The sequence below is a fragment of the Miniopterus natalensis genome, chromosome 1 (assembly GCF_054644295.1).
Source record: "Miniopterus natalensis isolate mMinNat1 chromosome 1, mMinNat1.hap1, whole genome shotgun sequence".
Lineage (NCBI taxonomy): Eukaryota > Metazoa > Chordata > Mammalia > Chiroptera > Miniopteridae > Miniopterus > Miniopterus natalensis.
The window spans coordinates 179,554,214-179,577,258 of NC_142081.1; the positions used below are offsets into that span (position 1 = coordinate 179,554,214).

Below are 23,045 nucleotides of genomic sequence, written 5' to 3' on the forward strand. Positions count from 1 at the left end.
TGCAAAGATCAATCTCCTTCGTGTGTCAATATTGTGTTTTTATTGAACTTATTGGGGAGACATTGGTTAATAAAATTATACAGGCTTCAGGTGTACAATTCTATAACACATCATCTGTATATTGTAGTGTGTGTTCACCATGCCAAGTCAAGTTTCCTTCCATCGCCATTTATCCCCCTTTTACTCTTCTACCTCCTCCCACACCCTCACATGTCAATATTCTAAAAGAGTCTCTGTTGCTTCCTCTGCACTCAGTCACACTGTCAAATGCCCTTTCTGTTCACTGCAGTGAGTGCTATGTCCCTTGCAACCAAAGAGAACTAGCTAACTTACAGCAATAATTACAATTGTGCTAGCCATTGTGCTAAGCACTTTAGGTACTTTATCTCAGTAGTCGTAGATTTTGTCTGTCACATTTTAAAAATCAAGTTATTTTCCAATTTTAAACATTTTGAAACCATTTTATTCTGGAAAAACTTTTTCAGAAAGTTTGGAAAGCACATGAAAGTATGAAGAAAGAGAAAAAGCCTGTCCCATAATCCCATTAACAAGAGACAGCCATGGTTAATATTTTCTCCTTGCTTACACCTAAGAAAAATTCTTCACTCCCCACTATCGCCCCAATTCCATTGTCTTCCATCCATACTTCTGCTTTCCAAATTAGTAAATTAAGATAGCATAAAATCTTGGAAATATAGTACTATCAGCAAAACACAAGAAAACTTCAGCCCTGGCCAGTTTGGCTCAGTGTTTAGAGCATTGGCCCTTGGATCAAAGGGTTCTGGGTTCAATTCCCAATCCAGGGCAGGTTTGATCCCTGCTCCAATTCGGGGGGGTGTGAGAGGCAGCCAATCGATGCGTCTTTCTCATGTCAAGGTTTCTCTCTCTCTCTTCCCCTTCTCCCTACCTTCTACTCTCTCTAAAAAAAAAAATCAATGGAAAAAATATCCTCAGGTGAGGATTAACTAAAAAGAATTCAGCCCAATCTCAATAAAAAAATTTTTTAAAAAGAAAATTTCAAACTGCCTGTTGAATACAGGGACAATGTCTTGTCCATCTCTGCACCCTTGACACTTAGCACAGAACTTGCCAGACAGCAAGTGCTAAATGAGTCGATGTATCAAAACCCAGTTTAGCTCTTTCTCCATTTGGAGCCCATGGGGGCCTGCTGGGAACAGGACTTCTACAATGACAAATATGCCTGGAAGTCTGTGGTCCAAGGCCATTTTTGCTGGCTGTAAGCAGGGTATCCAGAACCGAAGGAAGCACACTGTTTTTCTTAAAATTAAGGGTGTTTATGCTCACGATAAAACTGAATTCTATCTAGGCAAAAAGATGTGCTTATGTGTATAAAGCAAGAACAACACAGTGACTCCTGGTGGCAAACTGAACAAAACCAGAGTAATCTGGGGAAAGGTAACTCTGTGCTCATGGAAACAGTGGCATGGTTCGTGCTAAATCCCAAAGCAACCTTCCTGCTAATGCCATTGGACACAAAATCCGTGTAATGTTGTACCCCTTAAGGATTTAAACTTACTGAAAAGTAAACAAAAGTGGATTTGTTCTCTTGTGCTTTTGTTAAAAAGAAAAACCCAGTTTTACAGAGGTTCTTTTGGTTTTGTTTTTATTAATCCTCACCTGAGGATATTTTTTCCATTGATTTTTAGAGAGAGTGGAAGGAAGGGAGCAAGAGAGCTAAAAACATCAATGTGAAAGAGACACATTGATTGGTTGTCCCCGCAGGGTGGGGGAGGATCGAACCTGCAACCCAGGTATGTGCCCTGGACCAGGAATCAAACCAGAGACCCTTCAGTGCTCGGCTAAGTATCTAACCACTTAGCCCCACACACCAGGGCTTACAGAGGTTCTTAACTGACCTCTCCCCATTCCATTTTTTAAAAACCCAACACACATGGAAGGGAAATTAACTTCCATGGAAAGTTCTAGTCTCAGTACATGTTAGGCTCAATCAATCTCTGACTCTACAACTACAATTTTGCAAATTTAAAGTGGCTTTCAGATTGACAAATCCAGAAGCATTGGGGTATGTTCAAACACCAAACATTTCCTATTATGTTCACTATCCTGTGCTTTCTAAAGACTGAAAAGAGAACTGATGTAGACTAAAATATTTTCAATGGACTGGAAAGAAACAGAGTTTTCTGGGTGGGTTTTAATTTGTCAAAAATTCAATTAACAGGAAACTTCCTATCCCCTGAAAATCATGACAAATCTGTTATGATTAGGAGGTGAAACTGCTCTTTTTAAATTTCCTGCAGCTTCACTGCTTAATTTTCTTTAGTCTCTGGACAAGTTTATGCATAACTGAGCTCTAAAGAGTTTTTCTAAAATAGTATTTATCTAGGTAGTCCACATTCCAGGAACTATTCAGTTTCTGGAATTACTTGGAAAAATTCAGAAGACAAAAGTTGCGCAAATTCAGCACATTCCTTGGACAACTCAGATAGTGCTGGCTACCAGTTTTTACGTGGTTACATTTTTAGTTAAACCAGAAATTTGAAGTTCAGCTTCTCATTCTTACAATCTGTCATGGTTATTTTAATGACACTTAGTGGTCACAGTCATAGAAAAAATTACACTTAGAAAAATTCTTATTTAATAAAATGAAGAGAAAATAATTACTTGATTATTAAACCAGATAACTTTGCCTCTAGTCCATTGAATTTTTGCACAACCTCATTTAGAACATTACATATTCTCATTCCTAAACTGCTTTTAAAATTCCAGTTTTAGACTTTTGCATATCAGCTGACAAATAAATACTTTGAGCCAAAGCTTGGTGGAGCTGTCTGCCAACCAACAGTTCCACTTTTGCAGTTTCCCCATCTTAGTTGTATAATTAGTTAAATATTTGCTTGCACATTGTTATTTCATAAGAATATGAGTAAATGAAAAATGAAAATGAAGATTCTAGAGATAAATCGAGATTCACAAACTTAATACAATTGAGAAAAATGTAGAAATAAGATAAGTTGTTGGTCACAACTTTATAAATGTTCTTCTACAGGCCTCTTTCAAAAGCAAACATTTAGTTCCAAAAATGAGAATGATGTAATTTGTCTCTCAGAAGGTAAAATGCTTTTGCTTTCTTACAGCTACCAACCAACCAACCCATTTTAAGACAAATTGCAAGTATGGTTGGTATACTCGTTTCCTAGAGCTGTTGTAACAAAGTACCACAAACACAGTGGCTTAAAAGAACAGAAATTCATTCTCTTACTGTTCTTGAGGCCCAAAGTCTGAAATCAAGGTGTCAGCAGGGCCCTACTTCCTGTGAAGGCTAAAGGGAAGACCCCTTCCTTGTTTCTTTCCTTGCTTCTGGTGCTTGCTGGTAATCCTTTGTGTTCCTTGGCTTGCAGCTCCATCACTCCAATCTCTGATTCCACTTTCACCTGGCCTTCTCCCCGCATGTCTTCTTATGCGGACAACAGTCATTGATTTAGGGCGCACTCTATGACTTTATTTTAACTAATTACATCTACAAAGACTCTACTTCCAAATAAGGTCACATCTGGAGGGTCCACGTAGACATGAATTTGGGGGACACTATTCATCCCAGTAAAGCTAAGTTCACGGGTCATGGTTAAGATTTCATGAAACCCAATTGTTATTCTAAATCAGGTCGTTTGGTGTTTAAAGATCAGAAATTTACTCAGTTAGCTCAAGTAAAAGGGATTTTTACTGTAAGGAAATAATTCTTATGTGGAGTCCAAGGAAAACTGAACAATTAAGATAAAAATTAGGGCAGCTCAGGTTTCCTTAGCATATACGTATGTTGCAAGTTAAAGGCCTTTACAGTTTTGCACTGATATAATTCAGCTAAAAGTTCCATCTGTTGCTGAGTCTTAGTTCACAGATAGCCTCTCTCATGATATTTTATTTGGCTCAGCTCAGCCTATGAATTCCATCTTCTTGGTTCAGGTATCATTGCAAGCTCTGTCAGCTCGGGGCTCTGTGAGAGAGAGAGGGAGAGCGAGAAAATATACAGTATAGGGCTGGGATAGGAACAACTCTCTTAAAAGAGTTTGCAGGCCCTGGACAGGTAAAGCGAATGAATGCATAAATAAGTGGAACAACAAATCGATGTTTCTCTCTCTTTCTCTCTCTCTCATATATAAATAAAAAATTTTTAAACAGAGTTTGCAGAGGGGAGACAATGATTATCCTCTCTAGTACATTTTGATAAATGAATCTCTTCTGCCTTTACAGTAGTGAAGAAGTATTTTTCATAAGTTTACTTTCTTAATTAGCTTAATTGTATAAAACAATAAGAGGCTGACATCCCAAGCTTCATAATAAAAATACTCTGTAATGTGATTACTCAAAGTTTAATTACCCTGAAAATTCTTTCAGTCCTATAATTATTTATTGTCCTAATACTAGCAACTTGAAAAAGGGCTGCAAAGTGGCATCCGTATAAAATATAAATCCAAATAATTTCTCACTTTATTACCACAATTAGAAAAAATATCAGGACACTTTTGGGGATATTACTCAAAAAATATTAAATGATATATATTTTTGAAATTTCTTGAGTTTGTCTTATTATTGTTTGTTCTCTTCTGGACTTCAGGTGCCCTGAGTTGGATTAATTATAATCCAACATATGAGAAGCCACCACTCTGCCCCAAAATAAAGCTTTAAAGAGAGTATATCTACCCATGGCCCTGGCTAGGTAGCTCAGTGGGTTAGAGTGTCATCCTGATACAACAAGTTTGCAGGTTCAACCCCGATCAGGGCATATACAAAAATCGACTAATGAATGCATAAATAAGTGGAACAACAAATTGATGTGCCTCTCTCTCTCCCTTCCTCTCTCTAAAATCAATAATTTTAAAAGATTATATCTTTGATTCATTCTCTCATCTTGTCCCCTTGTGTTCCCTGTTCCCTCTTGTACTTCAGGGTTAACCACAACCCTGAGCCTTGCTTTTGGATTTTATAAACAGGTTATCATATTATGTCATTAAGATTTACCCATATTGCTTATACCTGTAGTTTCTTTCATATTTGAAAATATTTAGTTTTAGTTTACTTCCTTGCTTGTTAAATAATACTTAATTTTGATTAAACAATTCTAAGAAAGCTAATATTACTAATGATGGCATTTCAGACTTCACACTTTAAATTGAAGAGAAATAGCCCTGGCTGGTGTGGCTCAGTTGGTTGGAGCATCGTCCCTTGCAGCAAAAGGTGGCAGGTTTGACTCCCAATCAGGTGGTGGCTTTGATTCCCGATCAGGGCACATACCCAGGTTGTGGGCACGTGCAGGAAGCAACCAATTGATCTTTTCCTGTCACATCAATGTTTGTCTCTCTCTCCCTCCCTTTCTTCCTCTCTCTAAGATCAATTTTAAAAATTAATAAAAATAAATAAATAAGTTGAAGAGAGATGTTCATGGAGACTAAGATATTAGACAGAATTCAAATGAATTATTTTTAAAATTTACTTTTATTGTTGAAAGTATTACAGATGTCCCTCTTTTTCCCCCAATGACCCCCTCTACCCTGCTCCCACCCTCAAATAAAATTTTAAATTACTATGACAAACAAGTTAATCATTAACGTCTTGGTCGTACTAGACCAAAATGATTCAGACTTCATATTTTTTGTTTTAAGCAGTCATAAGTCATTTCATTCATTACAGATAGTTATGTTATTATCATATGCCTAAATATATTTAAGTTTTAACAAATGTAAGCCAAGTTGTCAGTGATATCTGGAAAGACACTAAAATTAAAGTACCATTTTTTTAGTTTCATAGTGAATATGACATTGTTAAAATTTCTCTGTGACCAGAGAAATACATGGATGATTCCTATTTATAATTTGTAAAACTACTCAGGATAAATTTAGCAAGTTACATTTCAAATTGAAAATCAAGTAATTTCAGATAAATAGAATAAACATCTTTTTAAAAACTGCTTTAAATATTTTAAATATTTTTGTAATTTTATCTGTTTGGTTATATTTTTACTTTAGTTCACTTTCACTAAAAATGGCTTTAGTCTCCTATTACCCCATTTTATCCTTTTAACCTATCACTGTGCTCAATATCTACAGCATTCAGTATAAACAGAATTTATCTTCTACCCTCATCTTCTGTCAATCACTCCTACAAACTCTATACCCTAGAACTGCACAGTCCAATGCAGTAGCCACTAGCCACATATGGCTGTTTAGATTTTAAAATTTAAATTAAATTAAAACTTCTGTTCCCCGGTTGCAGTAGCCACCTTTCAAGTATTATAGAGTCACATGTGGCTATGGCTACTGTACTGGACAATGCAGGTATGGAACATTTACATTGTTGCTGAAATTTCTATTGGACAGAACTGCTTTAGAGTTTGGACCTAGAATTTCTATATAGTTAGAATTTTGGGTTAGCAGTATGGTTGAAATATGGGTTTACAGATTTATTCTGAAACTGCCTTAGATGTCATTCTGTACATAAATTGTATGCTTGGATGTGTGTATATGGGAGGTGGGCTGATTGTAATTATGTGGGGCTGGAATAAGGCTCACAAAGCCACTCCTTTATTCAATCATTTTTCTAACCACACCAGACTCCATCCTACTCCCACCCCTCAAAAAAAAATTGCATGTAATTACCTCCAGGCCTCTGTTCACCTTGTGGTTATCTCTGCTAGCTATTGCCCTCCCCACAACAACTTCTCACCAAAATAACTCACCATTCAAGGCCCAGCCTCAAATGCTCCTTCATTTGTGAAGCTACCATAGCACCTATTTTCTAGGCTCACAGACAGTGTAGTTCAAAACTCTATTACAGAATATATTACAGCCTTGCCTTAGTGTATGTCTGATTTCTCCGGTGGATCCTGATCCTGTCAAGAGCAGGGACTTTTTGTCTTTGTTTTTAAAATATCTCCGCAGTACCTAGTACAATGTCTTACCCCTTGTAGGAGCTCAGAAACTGTTCGTTAAATTAACTTTTAAATAGCTTGGATGTCTAAAAGATATCCTGATCCTAAATCTGCTCCAAACATAGTCCTTCCCCTCTCAGTTAGTGGTTACTTTATCCAAGTTACCTAGGTCTAAAACTTTGGAGTCATCCTTAATTTTTGGACTTCTCTCTTTTTCTTATGCCATTTTTCATTACCTCTACTGTTACTACCTGGCCCTATTACCATCTCTCCTTGGAATTTCTGCAGTTGTCCTATACTTAGTAACCCTACTTCTATACATTATTTTCAACCCAGCACCTACACTGATTCATTATATATATATAATGAATTTTATATATATAAAATTTATGTGGAGCTTTGTACTGATTCATTATACACATATATAATTTATGTGGAGCTTTATATGTGCCAGTTACTATTCTAGGCACTTTACAAATGTTAACTTATTTATTCCTCATACTGACCCTCTGAAATAAAATTATCCCCCTTTTACAGATGAGAAAAGTGAGGCATAGAAAGATGAAGTAATTTGTGCAAGGTTGTGTAGCTCATAGAACCTAAATCACATCATGTCCCTGCCCTGTTTGAAACACTGCAATAATTCCCCCATTTCAGTACAAGTCAAAGGCCAAAGGCCTAAAAGGCTATATGTGATCTGCATCCCCCCTTCCTTAGTTTCCTCCATAGCCATTTATTTATTTATTTATTTATTTATTTATTTATTTATTTATTTATTTATTATTTACTTTATCTCTCCCCAAACAAATTAAGCTCCACCAAAGAAGCAGGGATTTTTGTCCCCTCCCCACTAACGCTTTTTTTCTCAGTGCCCAAAACAATGCCTTGAATACTAGGTCCTCTTAAAATAATTGTTGCACAAATGAGTCTATCTCATTAACTGTAAGTGGAAACAAATGTTTAAGAAAAGAAGTAAAAACAGGAATTTCAGAATTCCTGAATTTTAGGATGATACAAATTTAATTTATTTATGTGTTGTAATCGTTGGGGCTTACTATCTTTTGAGTTCATAAAGTCAAACAATATTAGCAAAATAATAAATTACATAAAATTAAAATTTGTGGACATATACAAAACTCCATTTAATAATGGGTAAATTAGCCCCATCAGTGTGGCTTAGTTGGTTGAGAATCCTCCTGTGCACCAAAAGGTTGCAGGTTCTATTCCACGTCAGGGCACATGCCCGGGATGCAGACCTGATCCCTGGTAGAGGGCATGCAGGAGGCAGCCGATGGGTATCTCTCATCTATATTTCTATCTCTCTCTCTCCCTCTCCTTTCCTCTCTCTCTAAAAATCAATAAAAAACATATTTTAAAAAATAACTAATGGGTAAATTAGTGCAAGAATGAAAATGAAAAGTATCACTCTTTCAAACCCAGCCCTGGCCGGGATTTGAACCCTGACCTCCTGGTTCATAGGTCAACACTCAACCACTGAGTCAGCAGACCCCTCAAAGCATCCCTCTTTATCAGCACCATGCTCTAACCAACTGAGATAACTGGCCACCCAATAAAAGCAGCACTCTTTTTTTTTTTAATATATTATTGACTTCAGAGAGAGGGAGAGAGAGAGAGATAAACATCAGTGATGAGAGAGTCATTAATCGGCTGCCTCCTGTACGTCCCCGACTGGGGATCGAGCCCGCAACCCAGGCATGTGCCCTGACCGGGCATCAGAACCCCGATCACCTGGATCCTAGGTCGATACTCAACCACTGAGCCACGCCCAGCCAGGCAGCATCACTCTTTAGTTATTAAAATGACAAAATACAACACTGTGAAAGGGACAGCCTAAAAACAGAGAAGGTTTTGGGCGATTTAATAGTTTGGATAAAGACAATCTTGAATGGATTCTGCCTGCTACTCTATCTAAATGCCCAAGAACAAAGCACAGCCTTTACGCAGAGTTCTAGCAAATCAGCAACTGAGGCACGTTAGATTCCAAGATAAATGGAATACCCTAAAAACAATTCAGTAAGTGCTGTAACATTTAAGATCAAGTAAAGGATGTGGAAAAGGCCAATGGATATCCATCAAGAATAATTTAAATAAATAATCGCATGTAATTTTAAACTATGGCCATTGTCAGTTTCAAAAGCTGAATGCTATTTATTATTACTCTTTTTTCTCCCAAAGATCATCTTCTGAAATTATGCATGTGCCTTTAAGTTTCATTTGCTCAACTTTTTACATTAAATTGCTCAAACCCACTGCATTGGGTTTTCCTCTGGATGAAAGTTATTCTTTGGTATATGTATAACATTTAAAAAAAATTATCTCTATTGTTTAAAGTATTACTAATGTCCCTTTTTCCCCCATTGATCCCCTCCCCCCTGCACACCTCCCCCCAGGCTTTCACCAGACTATTGTCTGTGCCCATGGGTTATGCATATATGCATATAAATTCTTAGGGTAATGTCTCCCCACCCACCCACCCACGCCTGCCTTCCCCTTGAGATTCGTCAGTCTGTTCCATGCTTCTATGTCTCTGGATCTATTTTGTTCATCGGTTTATTTTGTGTATAACATTTTTTAAAAAATGAGTTCTTCCATAAGTTACAAGAACCATCTAGCTAACTTGTAAACGTGCTTATTTCTGGGTTCTACGGTTTGAGAACGGAGCCTAGGAACTTACGTTTCAGACCATTCTTTGAGAACCACTGGACTCTGCTATTTTTCTATTTTACAGCTTTCAAAATATTAACTTTAGAAATCTAAAGAGTAGAGGGGTAACTTCGTTGGTTGTCAGAAGGTAGAGAATGAGCAGCCCACGTTGTGCCAAGTTGCAAAACTTTTCCTCAGCTTGCAGATCTTCCGTCCCTAGGGAGGAAATCAGTTCATTTTCACCGAGTAATTAACCGTTTTTCGACCAGTTCCGTCCACGCCCCTCAGGATGACCCCCAAAAGTCATGAACTCATTTCCACGACGTAAGTTAAAGCTCTGTTCGTCCTGCTTGCCCTCAGAAGGCCGCGGGGACCGGGTTCGCTTCCCGCCACCGGGGCTCCTCCTCTGCTCGCCCTTTGGGTCTTGTCTTCCCCAAGTCGTTCCGCGCGGCAGGTCTTGGCGCCAACCGGGTGGCGGCGCTGTTCGCCCCACGCGCGGCACCTCGGGCCCGAGGGAGGCGGAGGCACGGCCGGCGGAGGAAGGGGAGGGAGCGAGGCGCGCGCCCTGCTCTCGCGTGCTCTCGCACCGCTCGCGTGACCGGCCGGTGTGTGCGCGAGGAGTCGGCTCCCGGGGGCACGGACGGCGGTGCGCGCGCCGCTGCGAGGGGCGTCCGGGTCCGGGTCGGCGGACCCGGCGGGCGCGAGGTGCGGGCGGTCGGGCCGCGGGGGTCCGGGGCGGACACACGCGCACACGGTCCCGGAGGAGGCTTCTCCGAGGCTGCTCTTCCTCGGTCGGACGGAGAGCGGCAGTGTCTCCCCGCCCAGCGCACACTCGCTCCGCGTCTCCCCCCGCGGCGGCTGCTCCTCGGCACCGCCAGCCCCAGCGCCGCTCCGGGGCGGGAGGCGGCGGCGGCGGGACCCACGAAGCCGCTTTGTGTGCAGCCCGACGAGGGGCGGCGGCGCAACCACCTGACAGAGGCCCGGGCGCTGGATGCGCCTTCCGCCCGCATGAGGAGGAGGAGGTAAAGGCGGCGGCGGCTCGGCTCCCGCCCTCGGCTAGTGGAGGGAGGGGACGGAAGGGGAGATCCGGGGGGGGGGGGGGCGCGGGACCGAGGCCCGGCGGGGCTGCCCGGAGGTACTGGTAAGGCCTTGGCGCGGGACGGCGCCCAGTGGCGGGGGGCGACAGAAGCCTCTGGGGTCCCTTAGCCGAAGTTGAAGGAACAAAATGTGAAGTACGGAGCCGCGTCAGCCGCTTCCTTGCGTGGGGTTTGGGGTGGAGGGCGGCTTGTTTTCCCCTCCCGCGGGGGTCGGGGAGCGGGACAGGGGAGGGTCGGGAGCGTGGCGGGGACGCCGGGGTCCCGAAGCTGGGCCCTGCAAGGGCGTTCGTTCCGGGGAGCCGCCGCTGCGTGTGGGTCCAGTCGGGTCCCTAGTTTTGCGGCCTAAGCCGAGCCCTATAGGCCTCGCGTCTCCTTTCCCGAAGGGGACCGGCCGTGTGGGGATCAGCGTTTCTCTCTGATGGAGCTGGGGCCTTGGTTGCCTCGCCGGATTCCGGAGGCCGCCAAACTTCGGACCTCGGTGCTTGGGGATGGATTTCATTGTGAAAGGCGGAATGGGAAACTCCTGCGCTGCTCGGCGCTTCCCGCGGCCCCAGCGGATGGTGCGGGAGAGCCCCGTGGGCCCGGGGCTGGCGGGGCCCGCGTGGGAGGGGGCAGCCGGGCGGCCGCCGAGGTTCAAGCCCCGGGAAGGAGCGGGTGGCGGGGCTGCCGCCGAGTCCCCGGCCTCCCGGGAGATAGGGCCCTTTGCCGATTAGAGATTTTTGAAATGAAAAAAGAGGTTACAAAGTCGCCCCTTTCCCGCTGAACTTTTGTTTTCTGACCGATAGAGGCCGGTAGAGGACTGTGAAAGAAAAGTTGTCCCCCAGGATGGACTTCACCGCGCAGCCCAAGCCTGCCACTGCCCTCTGTGGCGTCGGGAGTGCCGACGGGAAGATTGCTTACCCTCCGGGGGTAAAGGAGATCACCGACAAGATCACCACAGACGAAATGATCAAACGACTGAAGGTGAGAGTCAGGACAAAATGTCTACATTTCAGACGTGTGAGGTAGGAAGTGCCCTCTCCTGTGGTGGTTACCACCACACTAGGAGGCCTGGCCTTTAGCGTTTCACCTGCCAGGGTTTTTTTTTAGATAGCTTGTCGTCTACTCCTTAACCCCTCTGAAAGGTATTGGTCTATGTTGGCTGTATCTTTGAAAAAGTTTTGGGGGGGGGGGGCATGACCATTATGAGCAATTCAAAGGGATGTTATGTTTTGAATCTTACTGATTTTTAAGCGTAAGAATTCAACTTTTAAAGTTTTTTTCTAGAAATATTTATGAGAATAGTGTTCAAAGTAACTTGCAACCTTAAATGTAGGTAATTAGTCTAGGAAGTCCTGTTTTCATCAACTTCTGAAGAGACTTGATTTAAGTACAAAAGGTATTTTTTAAATTGTCACAATCTTCTAATATGCAGAAACTTAAATGTGCATATAGTATGGTTAAACTTTGACAGAAGGTACTGACTTTTCAATATTTAGGCTTGAAGTAAGGTGATGTTTTAGGTCCACGTGTTGAAAGAGGTTGTAAGAAAAAGTATTACGGCTCCTTTTATAAAGAATCAGCTGATTTAGTTTAAGCATGGTGGTCCTAAGGTCAAAGGTGTAAGTTTCAGCTTTATGTTGGTGAAGTTTTTGCTGTGTTGCATGGACATAGATTGTGGCCACCGCCTTACAAAATAAATTCCATTCTTGTTAAGGGAATCAGTTTGATGCAGTGGTTCTCAACTATGGCATCTTTTTTTTTTTTTTAAGTCATGACTTTTTTTTTAATCCTCACTAGAGGGTATGTTTTTATTGATTTTAGAGAGAGAGAAAGGGAGATAGAGTGAGAGACAAGCAGCAGATGTGAGAAACATCGATTGGTTGCCTCCTGTACTGTCCTGACTGGGGAACGAACCCAAAACCTAGGTATGTGCCCTGGCTGGAAATCGAACCCACCACTCTTTGGTGTATAGGACTATGCTCCAACCAGCTGGACCACCCAGCCAGGGCTCAACCAGTGCATCTTTGACCCCTAGAGGACATTTGCCAATGCCGAAGACCTTTTGGTTGTCAAAATTAGAGCTAGATTGAAGCCAGGAAGCCAGCTAGGAAACTATTAATAATAGTCTAGGTAAAAGGTATTGAAATCTTGAAGTACCGCAGTCATAGTGGGAATGAAAAGGTAGGGAATGATCCAAGAGATAATTCAGAGTTAGAATCAGACTTGGTGGGAGGTGAGGGAAGAAACAATGTATATAGTGTTTCTACCTTGAGCAACTTGGTGAAATGTATTTTTAGGGAATGATCTTGCCCCTTTGCTCTTAGATATTAGTAGAGTGCCTAGTAAATGTTAATAATCTTGTGAGAGCTTAATGAATATTTAAAGGATTATTGTAGTTTAGTGTTCAAAATCTAATTATTTGTTACCTCTTTGGAAGGATTTGGACACAATACCTTCCATTAAAATAAATCTTGCCCTGGCCAGGTAGCTCAGTTGATTAGTGTGGTCCTACTATGCCAAGATTGCAGGTTCAAGCCCTGATCAGGGGAACATACAAGAATCAACCAATGAATACATAAATAAGTGGAACAACAAATTGATGTGTTTCTTTTTTCTCTTTCCCTCCCTCTCTAAAAATCAATAAATAAAAATTTAAAAAATAAGTAAATCTTTATACTAAAGATTATATATGAAGTGAGGTGCTTAATTGATGTTTCTTAAGGTTATATTGAGTGTTTTGAGATGCTGAAAAATTATGGAATATAAAACTGTTAAGTAAAAAATTTATGGATTTTTTTGGTATTCATCTTTAGAATATTGAAACTTGAATTCTAGTGATGGATAATCTGGTTTAAAAAGTTATGGCTATAGCCCAGCCAGCGTGGCTAAGCAGTTGAACATCAACCTATGATCCAGGAGACTGAGGTTCGATTCCTGGTGAGGGCACATGCCCGAGTTGCAGGTTTGATCCCCAGTGGGGGGGGGGGTGCAGGAGGCAGCCCATCAGTGACTCATCATTAATGTTTCTATCTCTCCCTCTCCCTTCCTCTCTCTCTCTGAAATCAATAAAATATATTAAAAATGTACATTTTTAAAAAGTTATGGCTATATATACATTTTCCACTTGAAAATTTTCCACTTGATTAAATATCAGAAATATTGTTAACCATAGATGAACAGAGAATCAAGTCTAGCATGAGCATTGGGTTAGAGTATCCATTATGAGTTATTTTGGAAATTAAAATTGACATGCATATCAACTAATTTGAATGTCCTATGCTAAAATTTTGCTTTTCTCAAGAATTCTTAAAATTTTGTTTTCCACCCGCCTTTCTAAATTTATTTTGACTTAGTACTATTTTGACTTTTTTTTTTTTTTTAATCTGTCTTTATTGGTTCAGAGAGAGGGAGGGAGAAAAAGAGATAGAAACATCAATGATGAGAGTCATTGATTAGCTGCCTCCTGCATGCCCCTGACTGGGCATTGAGCCCACAACCCTGGCATGTGCCTTGACCCGGAATTGAACCGCCATCTCCTGGATCCTAGGTTGGTGCTCAACCACTGAGCCACACCTGGCCCAGCCTATTTTGACTTTTTAGGTACCCTTGTTTTGTTAAAGTATTACTGTCTCATTTGAAGTACAGATCTTTTAAACAATATTTAACTGTATTATTTTATAATTTATGTTTATTAGACCCTTAAATATGGGCAAGTTTTATATATTCAGTATCTTTTTATAATACAGCAGTAATGTTCAGATGCGATACATAGATAAAAAGAGGGCTTAGCCCAGCCGGGCGTGGCTCAGCGATTGAGCATCAACCTAGGATCCAGGCGATCAGGGTTCGATTCCTGGTCAGGGCACATGCCCGGGTTGCGGGCTCGATCCCCAATGACTCTCTCATCATTGGTGTTTCTATCTCTCTCTCCCTCTGCTGCACTCTCTCTGAAGTCAATAAAGATATATTTAAAAAAAAAAAAAGAGGGCTTAAAGACAAAATCTTACACAATGGAATTCAGAGATATTTGGTCTAATTCTCTTCAATTTAAAGAACAGAACAAAGCATTTTTACAGCAGAACATAATTTTAGAGTTAGAAAGGTCTTAAATTCTGGAACGCCCCCTATTTTACAGATGACAAAAGTTAGGCCCAAGTGGCCAAGTGACACTTACCAAATCAGTCATAGGGCAGGTTAGTGGCACAGCCAGGGCAATAGCATCATATTTATTTTTATTCTTATAGCTGCTTTTGTCTAAGGAATCTGAGTAGAACTAAGAAGTAGTGGTTTTCATGCCCTGGCTGGGTGGCTCAGTTGATAGGAGCATCGTTCTGTATACCAGAAGGTTTCAGGTTCAATTCCTGGTCAGGGCACATACCTAGGTTGTGGGTTCAATCCTGTTTGGGGTATATACGTACGGGAGGCAACCCATCAATGTTTCTCACATCTATGTTTCTCACTCTTCCTCTCTAAAAGTCAATAAAAACATTCTTGGGTGCTTTATTCAGTTGGAAACAGTAAAATGAAAAGAAAGGAAATCAATGAGAGTTTGGTCTTTTCCAGGGAGATATAGGACAGCATTTTTTAACATGAGAGAGAAACTATTGTGATGCTTTGAAGCTTCCTTGAAAATAATTCTTAGAGTATGTCTTTGATGAGCTAAGCTATTCTTTAATATAAAAGAAGTTTCAACTTCTAAGGAAATACTTTTATGTCCAATCACACTGGCCTCTGTCAGTTCCTTGAACATGCCATGTTTATTTCTGCCTAGACAAATTCCACATTATGTAGGCCATATGTACCATTCCTCTCATTTCATTTGTCATTTATTTGTTCTTAATGAAAGTCTCTCAGATTCTTCATTATATACTCTTTTAACCCCTTCATATCACTTATTATAGTTGTGATATTACTCTTATGCATCTGTTAATTTGGTTTGTTTCCGCAACTTCTCTGTGAGCTTTGTGAGTACAAGTACCATACCTATATTTATTTTTTATCCTCCCAGTGCCAGGTTTAATGTCTGGCTCATAATTAGGTGCTCAACAAATATTAGTTGAATGAACAAATGAATACTTTGTATTAATATTGGATTAGAGAAATATTCTTATTTTTTAAAATGAAAGGTAATTTGAAATATTTTGAATTGCAACTTAAGTACCTTACCTGTATACCAGAGATGATAACATACATATTTAGAATTTTAGAACTAAAAGATAGCTTAAAGTTTATTTGGGTTTGTTCTAATTTTCCAGATGAAGAAACTGAGTCTGAGAGATTCTGACCAACCCCAGTCACATAAAGCTGAAAACTGGCATTAACAGTTTGGTTACTTAGATAAGTTACAATTACATATTAATTGACAGAAGTATTAAAAGCCATACTAAAGTTAGTTGGCTGTTTTGAAAGACAGCAGACCATTTGCTACCAGTGTTACATTAAGTGTGATCTATATTTCACAGATACTCTTCCTCTTAATAGTTAAGGATTCGGAAACTAATGCAGAGGTCATACAAAGTTGCATTAAGTGATTCTGCCCACAGTTTGTTATACATAGTTTATCTCTGATCATGTGTTACTACAGAGCTATGTGCCACACTCATTTTTCTTCCTTTCTTTTTTGCTATTTTGGAGATGGGAGGCCCTTGATAAGCCTTGGTTTTTAAAAAGGAGATCCTGATGGGCAGGGTGAAATTTGTTTCTGATACCCATTTCTGATTACCTGGTCTCAGCTCAGTGCCCTAGATAATTCTCTGGTCATAACTTCATAACCAAACCGGCTATATTTATTCTGTCATTGAATCAAATAAAAATAATTACCTTGGTGCCAAGAATTAGGAAAGATGAAATAACAGGGTTTTATTGTTCTGAAAATGTCTCCCATTTTTCTCCCACCAGGTCTGTCTTCTGTGTTTTTTTGCATTTGTCTGTAATCTTTCTCTTTGTTTCAGTAATTCTCTCTTTTCCCCACATTCTCACTTCTGCTTTCTATAGTCTTGTCTGTTTGATAGTTTAGTAGGAATTAGGATATGGGGATCTTGATTTAAGGTGGGCATCCTCCTTTTGTCATCAAACCTAGGTTGGGAGAGGGGAGGAATAGATTAGGGGAAGGAAGGACATGAGTTCTTTCCCTTTCCTCCAGGTGGACCCCAGAAATACTTAGTTTTGTTGTAATTATTTTCACCTCCATAAATGATTTTTATTCACCCCTAATTGCCAACACAGAATGTTAATTTTACATAAAATTCAGTATGTAATTTCAACTCTGAATTCTGCTCACATATTTTAATTTTTTATTAATGCAGAAGATTCTGCTAAGAAATTAAGTTCAGAAGCAAGATTTCTTAAAATCAAACTCTAAAATATAGCCAGTATGTGTTTGTGAAGTAATAGTGAAGCACAGTTCTTATTTTAGACTTCTATTTGTGTATAACTATTCTGGTTTTCAGTTGCTGTGTAACAAACTACCCCGAATTCAGTGGTTTCTAACAGCAACTTTTTTTTTTTTTTTTGAGGGGGGGAAGGGAAGAAGAGAGAGAGAGAAACATTGATTTGTTGTTCCACTTATTTATACATCCACTGGTTGATTCTTGTATGTGTCCTGATCACAACCTTGGTGTATCAGGACAATGCTCTAACCAACTGAGCTACCCAGCCAGGGCAATAGCAACTTTTTTGTCTGTGGTAAAAAAATATGTATATATATCATAAAATTTACTACTTTAATAATTTTTAAGTGTGCAGTCTGTGGCATTTACATTGTTGTACAACCATCACTACTATCTTCCTCCAGAACTTTTTCATATTCCCCTACTGAAAATTTGTACCCATTAAACAATAACTCTATTCTCCCCTTCCCCTGGCCCAGCCAGCTACCATTCTACTTTTAGTCTCTGTGGATTTTACTACTCTATAAGTGGAATCATACAATATTTGTCCTTTTGTGACTGGCTTATTTCACTTAGCATAATGTCTTCAGGGTTTCTCCACATTGTAGTATGCGGCAGAATTTGCTTCCTTTTTAAGGCTGGATAATAGTCCATCGTATGTATATAGCATCTTTTGTTTATTCATTTGTCATTTAATGGACACCTAGGTTGCTTCTACCTTTTGGCTACTATGAGCAACTTTTCTTTATATTTCACAGTTTTGTGGATCAGGTATTCGGGCAGGGCTTGACTTATTTTTCTGCTCCGCATTGCTTACTGGGCTCACTCTGGTTTTCAGCTGGTGATTAGACGTCTAAAAGATTCACACTGGGTTTTCTCAAACACTTGGTGCCTTGGTAGAAACAGTTTAAAGAAACACTTGGTGGACTCAGCTGGGCCTTTTTTCCTTTGTGTATTGTAGACTTGGAGCTTCTTCACATGGTCTCTCCAGTAGGGTAGTTGGACTCAGGGCTCCAAGGCAGTATGGAGGAAGTTGCCAGTACTTTTAAAGGCTTGGTTCAGAATTGGCAGTGCCAGTTCTAACTTAGTCTACTAGTTGAAGTAGTCATAGCTCAAAAAAGTTTAAAAAAAAACCAAAGAAACAAAAATTAAATAGCCATAGCCCAACCCCCATTCAAGGGGAGAAAACCCTACTTCTCAGTGGAGAAGTAGGAAAGAATTTGTAGCCATCTTTAATCTATCACAGGAGCTCTCATGCCAACTCAAAGTATACCAACTATACACTTTGTAGTATATGTACAAACTTGAAAAACATTTAATCTCAAAAACAGCAGTATGGCAGAGGAGGGAAGATGTCAGCACTCTGACAAGAAGCAGATTGCCCTTGCTTCCAGCCACAGACTGGACTTACAGCTAAAATACTCTGTAGCCAGCTTGGAAAAACAAGAGAAATATACCTGAGTAGACATATTTCGAGTAAGGAACACTGAAGAAACATCATAGAGTCGGGGGGGGGGGGGGGGCGTGTAGAAAGGGAGAGTCCCCCCGAAGCCAGTGCTGTGCTGCAAGCCCTGAGGGTTAGAGGCTGCAAAGCTCTCTCCCCTTGGGAGTGTGGAATGGCACCCAAAAGCTGGGATCACAAACCCAGAGTAGAGGAGAATGGAAGGAGAACCCGTGCACGTTGGGCAGAGGGAGCCAGGGGAACAGTGTACCTGTGAGGAGGGACCACGCCTTCCCAGTGCAACGCACCTAATGGTGGCAGCGTTGGCAGGAGAAATTCACCCCAGGTGCTGACCACAAGAAAGGCTCTCCTGCAGGGTGTGACTTCCAAATAGAAAGAGCCAGAGGGCTGCACTCAGCAGCAACCTACAGGGACCCTCTGCTTTGCTGTAAGGCATTATGTAGAACCCCAGAAAGCACTTGAACTGTGTGGCACTGGGAAGGGGAAGAGAGCCCTCCTGCTGCCAGAGAGGGACCAGAGCTGCCAGCAGGGTGGATAGGGACTCCAGCCGCCAGAGCTGCCTGTGGGTAAAGCGGAGATTTTTGACCTGCTCTGAGGGAAGCCAGGATAGCACGCAAGGAGGTGCTCCAGATTTACTGAGATCAGCTGTGCAGGAGACCTGCGTGGGGCTGGCTTTGTGACCCCTCCTGCTTGGTTTGAGGCACAGGGGCCCTGGGACCACACAGGGCAGGTTCTCTGCCTGTTTGTTGCTTTGTGTGTCTTTGTTTGCTGAACGGGCATCCACCTTCCTGGCTTGCATTGGTGGGATAGACCAGTGAAAGCTGGGATTTGTGTCTGCATTGTGAACAGTTTGAACTCAGAGTCCTGTGAGATCAGCCAACCAGATCTGGGAAAGGAGGGGCGGAGCACAACTACCTTTCCCACAGGCTAGGAGCACCACCCACAACAGGAAAGGGGCTGGTTCAGGTCACTGAAGCCCCAGATATCGCCTGCAGGGCACAGTCCTGAGGGGGAAGGGTGAACAGTTCACAGGACAACATTATGAGTAAGACTCTCAGGGATTATTGTTTGGGAACTGGAGGAAAAGCTTAAAACCCCTTCTGGAGGTTGGGCAGGCAAATTGCTCACTGGAGTCTTTTTTAATCAAACCCACTGAGTCTAGGCCACTGAAACTGCCCATACAGAAAAGACAACAGACTGAATTTAGCCTGAACCTGTAGCAGGCCATAGTATGGGGAACTAGAATTGGAGGATATGGTAGAAACTGAGGAGTTGGCTGTGGAGCAGAGACTAACTCTCTCACAGTGAGTGGCCTGACAGCAAAACCACTTAAGTAAGGGGAGCAATATCCCCAGCTACACTAGCTAGCCTGCACCCTAAAGACTTTCATCAGAAGACTTTGGAAGAAGACCTGGCAACCACAAGGGGGAGGCAAAATAGCTGACAGGGGGAGGTGGTCCACAGAGAGCCTTAGATCAGCCAACTACCTAAGGAAACTAGAACCAAACCTAGACATCTCTTGACATTGGCTGACACACAAGTACCTCTTAGGAGACCCAAAATCAGGATACGGAACAGTAATAAGCTGCCTAGATGAAACTCACCTGATAGACTTTTTTTTTTTTTTTTAAAGAAAGGGAAAAGATTTTTTTAAAGATTTTTAATTTAATTTCTTTTAAAATTGTTTTGTCTTGCTTTGCTTATTTTTTTGCTTTGTTGTGTTTTGTTTTGTGTGTTTTTTTTGTTCTATTATCAAGATTTTCTTGATATTTTCTGCTTTATAGCCGGGATATTACCATTATAACCAAAAAGTTTATTGCTTTTCTCTATTTTTACTCCATATCTCTTGTTAGCCTCCTTCCCTGTCCTTGTTTTACCTCTCTCTCTCTTCTTGTTCACTTAACATAACTTTCTTTTTTTCCCCTTTTCTTTTTCTCCCCTTTTATTCTGTCTTCCTATATTTTTGTTTGTGTTTGTTTATTTTATTCTTATTTTTTATTTTTCAACCATTTTCTTATTACTACTCTCTATCCTTATTTTTTGCTCACCCTTCTTTCCTTTCAGAATCTTTTCTCTGCCCCTTTTATCTCCCAGTAGCTTCTCTATTTTTTACTTTTTTTTTTTTTTTTTTATTAAATATGTCTTTATTGATTTCAGGAGAGAAAGGGAGAGGGAGAGAAAGAGATAGAAACATCAATGATGAGAGAGTCATTGATTGGCTGCCGCCTGCACACCCCCAACTGGAGATGGAGCCCGCAACCTGGGCATGTGCCCTGACTGGGAATTGATGGTGATCTCCTGGATCATAAGTTAATGCTCAACTGCTGAGCCACGCCTGGCTGGGCTATTTTTCACTTTTTATTTTATTTTATTTTTATTATTTTTATTTTACTATTAGCAATAATATCTTTCCCTTTTTTTTTTTTTTTTTTTTTTTGCTTTAGCATTTGTGTTCTCACTTTGCTCTCCTAATTCTACTTTCGCTTGGGTTGTTTTCCTTGTGATTGTCAGGATATTTTGTAAGTTACTATTTGTTTCCTGGCAGTTTGGTTGTGTTTAGCCCTGTCACCCCTGTACAACAGCTCACATGATGTGGTTGTGGTTGCGCCTCACCGTTAGCCAACCTGAGAGGAGAGTCCTCCCCAAAATAGGTCAACAACAATCTAGACCCAATTACAACAGAAGAGCCCAAAGAACTCACAAAAGGGACACCCACAAAAAGGACACACCTAGAGCAAATAGCTCAGAAGTATAAGGAAAACACACCTCCAGGTCCCACTGGATGTACACTACAAAATCCCACAAGACTAGGAGACAGCAAGTATATCTAATATACAGATACAAACACTAAGAGTTACTAAAATGGAGAGACAAAGAAACAACCCCCAAACTAAAGAAAAGGAAAAATCACCAGAAAAAGACCTTAATGAGATGGAGTTAAGCAAGTTATCAGAGATAGAGTTCAGATTAATGGTTATAAAGATGCTCAAGGAAATTAATGAGAACAGCAAGACACTTAATGGGAAGATCCAGAAACTTTGAAAGCATGAAAAAGGAGCTAGATTTGAAAATAAGAACCAGGCAGAAATGAAGAATACTGTATCTGATATCAAGAATACTCTGGAATGAATTAAAAGCAGGTTCAATGAAGCAAAGGATAAAATAAGCGAATTAAAAGATAAGGTAGAAAAAAACACTCAGAACAGCAAAAAAACACACAGAAAAACTACTCAGAAGCATGAAGACAGTTTAAGGGAACTTTGGGACAACATGAAGCAAAACAACATTTGCATCATGGTACCAGAGGGGGAGGAAAGTTAGCAAGGGATAGAGAACCTGGTGGAGGAAATAATGACAGAAAATTTTCCTAAGCTGGTTAAGGAGAAAGCCACACAAGTTCAGGAAGCACAGAAGGTTCCAAACAAGAGGAACACAAAGAGACCCACTCCAAGACATATCATAATTAAAATGGCAAATGTTAAGGACAAAGAGAATATTAAGGGCTGCAAGAGAAAGACAAGCAGTGACCTACAAGGGAACCCTGTAAGGCTGACAGCAAATTTCTCAACAGAAACACTTCAGGCCAGAAGGGAGTGGCATGAAGTTCTCAAAGTAATGAAAAGCAAAAACCTGCAACCAAGACTGCTTTATCCAGCAAGGCTACCACTTAAAATTTGAAGGTGAAATAAAGAGCTTCCCAGACAAAAGAAGGCTAAAGGAGTTCAGTACCACCAAACCAGCATTGCAAGAAATGCTAAAAGGACTACTTTAAGAAGAAGAAATATTGAGAGAAAGGTACATCGACATAAAGGGGAAAAATGGCATTAAATAAGTATATGTCAATAATAACCTTAAATATAAATGGAATAAATGCTCCAATAAAAGACATAGGGTAGCTGAATGGATAAGAAAACAGAACCCATGTATATGCTGTCCACAAGAGACCCACCCGAGAGCAAAAGATTTATACAGGCTGAAAGTGAAGGGGTGGAAAAAATATTCCATACAAATGGAAATGAAAAAAAGCTGGAGTAGCAGTACTTATCTCTGACAAAATAGTCTTCAAAATAAAGACTATATCAGGAGACAAAGAAGGTCACTGCATAATACTAAAGGGATCAATCAAACAGGAGGAAATAACCCATGTAGATATATATACACCTAATATAGGAGCACCTAAATATATAAATTTCTTGGTGGACTTTAAGGGGAGATTGACAGCAACACAGTCATAGTGGGGGATTTTAACACCACACTGCCATCATTTTTTGTCAAATCAAGACAAGAAATCAACAGGGCAACAGAGACCTTAAATGACACACTAGATCTAATGGATTTAGTTGACATTTACAGAACATTTCATCCCAAAGCAGCAGAGTACACATTCTTCTCAAGTACACATGAAATGTTCTCAGAAATAGACTACATGTTAGGGCACACAGAAAGTCTCTACCAGTTCAAGACGATTGAAATCATATCAAACATCTTCTTGGATCACAATGACATGAAACTAGAAATCAGCCACTATAAAAAAACTCAAAAATATT

At 40.6% G+C, this 23,045-nt stretch overlaps 1 protein-coding gene and 1 pseudogene across 2 annotated transcripts in view; both read left to right on the top strand.

Annotated features, from left to right (window-relative positions):
* Positions 1–1,170: 1,170 nt before the first annotated feature.
* LOC107533275 (large ribosomal subunit protein eL33 pseudogene) lies at positions 1,171–1,531 on the top strand (annotated as a pseudogene).
* An 8,966-nt stretch (positions 1,532–10,497) lies between these two features.
* PDS5A (PDS5 cohesin associated factor A) overlaps positions 10,498–23,045 on the top strand; it is a 92,929-nt gene continuing 80,381 nt past the window's right edge. For both annotated transcript variants that reach the window (XM_087827754.1, XM_087827757.1), the window contains exons 1-2: positions 10,498–10,590; positions 11,451–11,628. In XM_087827754.1, the coding sequence (XP_087683880.1) occupies positions 11,491–11,628 (138 nt within the window). In that variant the 5' untranslated portion in view covers positions 10,498–10,590; positions 11,451–11,490. The remainder of the gene's footprint in view (positions 10,591–11,450; positions 11,629–23,045) is intronic.